Source organism: Cariama cristata, unplaced genomic scaffold, assembly GCF_000690535.1.
Source record: "Cariama cristata isolate BGI_N322 unplaced genomic scaffold, ASM69053v1 scaffold10071, whole genome shotgun sequence".
In the NCBI taxonomy this organism is placed as follows: domain Eukaryota; kingdom Metazoa; phylum Chordata; class Aves; order Cariamiformes; family Cariamidae; genus Cariama; species Cariama cristata.
In genome coordinates, this window is record NW_009598678.1 from 40467 (window position 1) to 47436 (window position 6970).

A 6970-nucleotide genomic window follows, 5' to 3' on the forward strand; every position below is an offset into this window, starting at 1 on the left:
CGAGCTCTTACAATGCCTGCTGTACTTGTGACTCCCTGGCCTCGTCAAAGAGGACAGCAATTGGCACGTATAGTTTGGCATACACTATTGCAGACTACAAGCTTCTTTGCAAGCAGGCAACTACACTGACTTCTAGCTGACATGACAAATTTAATGACATTTTCTTGATCCTAAAGTTAACAATCATACATCTATTTTTATTCCATACTACAACATACTTACTCTGCCATTACACATCTGACGTTATTGGCATATAACACTGGATTTTTTCTTTCTTCTTCTGAAGGAATATACACGGGTAGAAACTGCATACAGAGAACTGAATTATACCAAGAATACTTAACATTTTAAACAATCTCTATTATCGCACTATGGTGAAAAATGTACACAGTTTGCTGCTACTTACAAAATTATATTATCAAAAAGACTACAAAAAAAATTAAAAATTGAACTCTTAAATGCTTAAGAATGCATCATACTTCTAGAAATTCATATAATAGTGACTCTGCTCATTTCTTACCTCATGGAACCCAAGTACAGCTTTATCTTCCTTTTGTAAGCAGAACCAGGAATTTTTAAATAATTTCAGAGTATTAGCGTTTTCTTGCACAAACTGTTCTCCTACATCCTGTATTGTTCAGCTCTTTGCGGACAACCAAGAAAAGCACCTGCTACATGAACATTTTTCTATAGCTCAAATATTAAGAATTCAAATTCTCAGGACATCAGGTATTTACCATTCCCCCTGCACATTTTGAAATCATATACGACTGCTTAATGTACACATCAGAAGTGTTTTTTATCTTCTGTTGTTGGAGGTTTTGAAAAATTTCTCCTTCAAATTGAACACTGGATATTAATATTCAGTTTAAAGAACAATTCCAAATAAATGGAAATGGCCGCAGAATCACAGAGCAGTTGAGGTTGGATGGGGAAAATTAAACCAGAATTGCTGGAGAACTGCAACAGAAAAAGCAGCTTTCAGAGTGCAATGGCCTGTATTAAAAGACCTTCCAGCTTTTGATTATGTATTTAAGTAGCTAACTTCTCAGACAGAAGGGATCACTCCAATTCTCACCCCTGCTCAGTACCAGACAGAAAATTCCCTTCGTAGTGCAATGCAATGACAGAATTTATGAATTAAGTGAACAAAATATTTGTAATCCTGTGGAAAGTTTTTGAAGTAGAAAACAAAATTGTAATAAGCTTAGTTATATCTCACATAATTACCTATTGGTAATGCAAAATGGGAATTATGACCCAGAAATTTCACATTAGTCTTTAAAAAAGAAAAATAAGAATTGAGGAAGAAATATAAAGTTTATCACTTAAGCAAATACTTCTCAATAACTATGAATTTAGCTTATTTTCAGAATTGCATAATGGTATGATCAGCAGTACCCAAATGATGCCATTAGACGTTTGTCTAACTGCTTCTTAGAAGTATTCAGTGATGGACAAATCTTTAATTTATTTTGGGTTTTGCTACAGTATTCCCTATATGCACCACTGCAATTGAAAACATATGACTCCTGTCTTCTAGGTTAACAAGCAGGTACGCCAGCCTGATGTGACATAATACACAAAAGGACAAAGCCTGTGAAGCTAACAGAGACGGACTGTTCCTTCAAGTTCCAAGCCCAATTCTATTTCTTTTACTTTGAGTTGCAAATTGCTATCAAATCATTCATCCAAACATAAGACAAGTTTGAATATGAAGTGATTTCAGAGATGTTCTATGTGTTTGTGCCTAACTGGACACAGAGCATGATTATTTCAGCACCACTAACAAAATTAAGAGAAGAACGCTCAGCTGTGATAGATCTATGAACACTGACGCTGACGGGCCAGGAAAACAAACTGACACGAGCTAAAACAAACTACACATGCAGGTGATCACATACCCTTTCTTCACAAGGCTGTTTGCATGCCAGTTCCAAGTACAGGATGGATGGATGGGCCAGTATTTATAGTAACCTATTATGAAATCTACACAGATGCTTGCTTCTCAATATACATGTTGGATGACATGTATGGTATGCCAGAACATACATTATATGCAGAGACTAACAAACTTTGGATCCTGATTGCTGGCTGTTAGACCATATGAGCTATCATTTAATCAAAAACATACTGAAGTTGTGTTGTTTTGCTGTACATCGCCCTGAGTTATTGGAACTTCAGCAGTAATTCTGGTACCAAGGCTGGTCGGTATTCGTCAGTATCCCTGTGCTGATGGAACAAAGCAGGAATAGAAGCCAAACTTTGGAGACCAGGGGAAAAACATGACTTCAAACATATAACCACTCATTTTAACTCTACATTCCTAAATCTGCAGCACTTTCTTACAAAAAACCAGATCCAACAAGTAGCCCTTAAGTACTCTGCCTCATACTTGTGAGCCGCCTTGCAAACAGCTCTGCTCTTCTACCCTCTGCCAGCTCCTGCTTTAGCATGAAGTATTTCAGAAAGTCACTAGTGTTTTTCTTTTTTTTCCTTTTATTTTTTTTCTTTGAGAAAGGCAAGCAAAGACCATAACTTGTCCTTGTGCAAGTTCTGTATGTGCTACAGAACTCAGCATCTGCTAGCAGCTGCTGTCTCAAAAATCGAGAAAGTTCAAGCAGTGTTTGCTTCTGTGTGAAAGAACCCATTTTACTTGCCTAGAGCAGAAAACCACGTTCCTGAGATAAAGTAAAAATCCAAAAATCCTGCCAATCAGCTGGTTTGTCTTATCCCTGCAAGAGGCAGTCGCTCCCTGGCCCTTCTACCAAAACCAGGCCACCGTTTTGGAAATAAGATTTTTAAGGAGGAGGGTTTGTTTTTTGGTTTTGTGGTTTTGTTTTTTTTTTAATATACTATTAATAGCTGAAAACACGCAACTAAAGTGATAACACAAACCACAAATTTCTACAATAGTTACAACTGTTCAGTGGCTCATATTTTGTGCATTCATTATTTTTTAGAAGAATTTATAGCATAAATAAGTAAACACAGGGCATAGCAATGATAAATACTGTGATTAGCATATGTTATATGTTACAATAGTAACATATATGTGTATGTAAATATGTAATAGTTCTTCCTGCTAATTTACCCTGCCATCAGTAAGAGATAAGTAGCTACTTGGTTATTAAAAAATGTAAGCAAAAGAACTGCAGAACATCTGTCAAATATCCTACACAAAGACCTTTAAAACACCATACTTCTCCACAAAAATGTAATTACTCTCTGTAAAATGCATAAGGACAACAATTTAAAAGGAAATGTTTTAATTGTTTTCACATTTTCACTACAATAGTCGTCAGCCTTAGGATCACATAGTGTTTTCCTCAAAACAAAGTTAAGAACATACAAAAACTTAAATTTTCTTTGTGTTTTCCAATTTCACGTTCTGAACAATGCAGCCTAATAGAAAAGTTAGTCAGACATATTAAATAACTGGCCTATAAGAAACCACTTACAATGATTTTTCTCTAGAATCTTTAGTTTATACATCAGTATTCACACACTTGGATATCTAACACATGCAGTTGGTATACTACCTGGAATAGCAATCAGGCAATTAAAAGACAAGAAATTTGTTCACAAAAGACTCTTTAAACAGAGTCAGAAATCAATCTACTTATTTAAATGAATAAGGAAGTAAAATCTTAAGCCAGGTGGAAAATTATATTTTGTTATTTCATTTTTAAGCTACATTTTCAGATACAGAAGCCATTTGTGTAAAATATAAATGGTATTTTAACTTTTTTTTTTTCAGACTGTGTTAACGTATAAAGTTTAAATACTTTTACTGCAGAATTAAGTACAGTATCATGTATTCTGATACTGCTCAGAATACACTTTTTGGTTTTTTTTTACTGACCTCAATTTCCACAGAATTGTGAAACTGACACAAAGTAAGCCACAGAATTTCTAACCTAAAAAGGGGAAAAAAAAGGAAAAGGATAGAGGAAAAAATTTACATGTAGTGAAACAGTAGTACATTATGCTCCAAGCCTTCAAGTAACATTCCTACTTGTAGGTATAATGATATTCAGATACAAAATTAACAGAAAAGGTCTTTGAGAGGTCTTCTATACATTACATTCTGTTAGGTGGAACAAAAGCAATTTACACTGAAGTTGCATTTAAAGATACCCAAAAGCAGGAAGACAAGCAGTAATGTAATATACAGGAACTAACACATACAGTAAGATATGATGTATGCATAGTGTGTAAACAAAGAGTAAGTCTTTTTCAGGAAAATGCTGTATTCAGCACGGAGTTGGCAAGATTAATTATAACCACTAAGATTTTATCATTACCTTGGTTTGAAACCAAGTTCATTATACTTCAGAAGTCTGTTAATGAAATGCAGTACATGTGTTTTAGTAGCCTAAGACACAAGATACTAGAATAAACTTGACCTTAGAAAGCAGTAAGTTTCAAATCCAGGAAAGGATTTACTAAACCTAAATTAGGGAGCAGACTCAGTGGCCACATTTTACACTGTATCTAGGCAGTTACAGCAGTCAATCACTCTGAGGGGAGGGCTGGGCACAATCCTCTTAGGCAGATAAAGTGCAGTTCCTAGAAGTAACACCCTACTCATTTTGCTATACACTTATTCAGGGTTACAGCACGGGTTTTTTCCTTTCTTTCCTAATGAACTTTCAACATTTTATAACAAAGAAAAGGAGCAAGAACAACAGCAGAATTTGTGATTTGAAGTTTAGGTCACTGACAGGAAATGTGAAAGTGTGGATTCTAGGTTCTTGTCCAAGAGCATGAAAAAAAAACACCTGTAAATTACAAGTAAACTTTTCTCTCTGCAAACTGTCTGAAATCCTCAAAGATTAAACCTTAAATTATAAATATAAATTTAAAAAACTGATAGAACCTATATCTAACTCAAGTCCAATGTAGAGAAAATTTAAGTTGTATGCTTTCAAGACAGTCAGTTGATCTGCTCTGAATACTGTCAAACTAGTAAAAACATTACTTTCCATAAGCGGAAGAAAGTATACAGTTTTCATGTGACAAGTTTTCAATCCATTTTATAGGCTACAACAACTTTGAACAAACAGAATACTCCTGGATACATCAACATTTCCAAATTAAGTTTTAGCTGACGATGACAGAAGAGAGACATTTGCTGAGAAACTGAAGACTGTACCAGTCTTAACAGTATTTTCTGCTAAGGTATCAGAAATACAGTTCAGGTCACTCAGGAGAATTAATCCTAATTAAGTAAAGCTGTAATTTAAACTGACCCAGTGAATTTGCGTAACATCACATGCTGCCTTAGATTCAGATTCAGCTTTAATTTAATTTGTCAGCAGAGGTCAGCACTTCCAATTAAGGGGTTTGTACACATTAAGGTGATCTGACATAACACACTTCCTTCCCTCTTCCTCCTTCTGTGTGTTCTTGACTCCTCAGGTAGGACATTAAGCTGGAAGTAAGCTACTCACCTTTCTCCCCTCTGGCTGAGTTAATTTGCTAAATGAACTGCAGTGCAAATGCAATGGAAGAGGTAGGAACTCGCAAGGAGAGAACAGAAATCCCTGCATGCAGTAAATGCTACAGTACGTACTTTAGACACTATCATAGATTCATCTACTCCCAATGTGAAGATTTAACTGAAAGTTGAACCTTTAAAAGTGATCGATAATCTCCTCAAGTCTCCAAATCTAGACATGTCCTTTATTAGACCTGATTCCCACTCCATTTGAAGGTGCAAAATTAGTTTACAAAATTCTAAATTACTTGAATCTTGGCTAATCTCAATGGTTTCCTCATTACTACTAAAATACAAGATCTCAGGTAGGAAATTCAAAATAATAGTTCCCAAGAAGGCTAATGGCAAGCAGTTAACCACAGAATCCAACTCCCCTTTATTTAGGGTTCAATATTTCTTGTTTCACGCTTAATCTAAACATTTTAGAACTTCTACTGCAACCTCAACATGAAAATAACGCTTAAAAAAATTGGTTTTTTTTAAACAAGCAAGAACTTCAATTTACTTTACATGAATTTGCTAAGGAACCTCTAGAATAACATTTTGTTTTCAAAAAAAATTAAAAAAAATCAACGTTACATTCAGGCAAGATAATGGAAACAGTATCTCCAAATTCCCTGAGTGGGTTGACTGTTTCCCTGGGACTAGACCAATTTCAAACAATAGCCATACAGATTTTATACAGAAACGGACCAAATCAATTTGCAGAAAATAAAATACATACAGCAGAAGCAAGTTGTTTTACTTCAGATACTTGGTTTAAAAACAGACCAAAAACCAACAAAAAAAACCCACCCAAAACAAAAGTCTGAAATAAAATCCATTCTGCAAATCACCAAAATCATACAGAATTGCACTGTTTACACCTGGACTCCTCTAATTAAATATTATCATAATTAGGGCATAACAGATAAAAGACACAAATTAATCCCAAAGAATAATCCGATAACCAGCAATTACTACTTGACTATATGTGCCTAGAAGACATGTAAATAAAAACTAATGAAGGAAAGCAATCATGATACAAGCAATAAAACATAAACCACTTACGCTCCTGGCCCTTGCCATGTCCATGTGATTGTATCCTAAGAAAAGAAGCATGACAGTTGCAATTAATTATTGTACTTCAAACTTTTGTTACATTATAGATAGTATAACTGATGACATACGATGAAAAGGTTTTCATGGAAATTTCAGTGCCCTCTCTGCAAAAGTTCTTAGGCCCAGCAGGAAACAGCCTACCTTTTATGGAGCTAGGAAATACCCACTAACCCAGCTTTTAAACACAGAATATCTATATTCATAAAACATTGAAAGATCCATGGATTCTTCAAGTACTGTTAGCCTTGGAAAAAAAAGTTATTTACTGTAAGCTGATGTCCCTTGATATGCACAGTCCGTATGTATTTTCTTAACCCATCCTGCTCGACAGCGTGTCCCTCAAGCGTTCCTATGCTTCACTTGGAC

The 6970-nt window shown here is 35.1% G+C and overlaps 1 protein-coding gene across 1 annotated transcript in view; it reads right to left on the reverse strand.

Annotated features, from left to right (window-relative positions):
• Positions 1-6588, reverse strand: part of LOC104168710 (lysophosphatidylcholine acyltransferase 1-like) — a gene marked incomplete at its 5' end in the record, with an annotated part of 35430 nt that extends 28842 nt beyond the window's left edge. Inside the window, 3 exons of the mRNA XM_009709388.1 lie at positions 223-305; positions 3866-3920; positions 6554-6588. Coding sequence (XP_009707690.1) covers positions 223-305; positions 3866-3920; positions 6554-6588 — 173 coding nt within the window. The remainder of the gene's footprint in view (positions 1-222; positions 306-3865; positions 3921-6553) is intronic.
• Between the last annotated feature and the right edge of the window lie 382 nt (positions 6589-6970).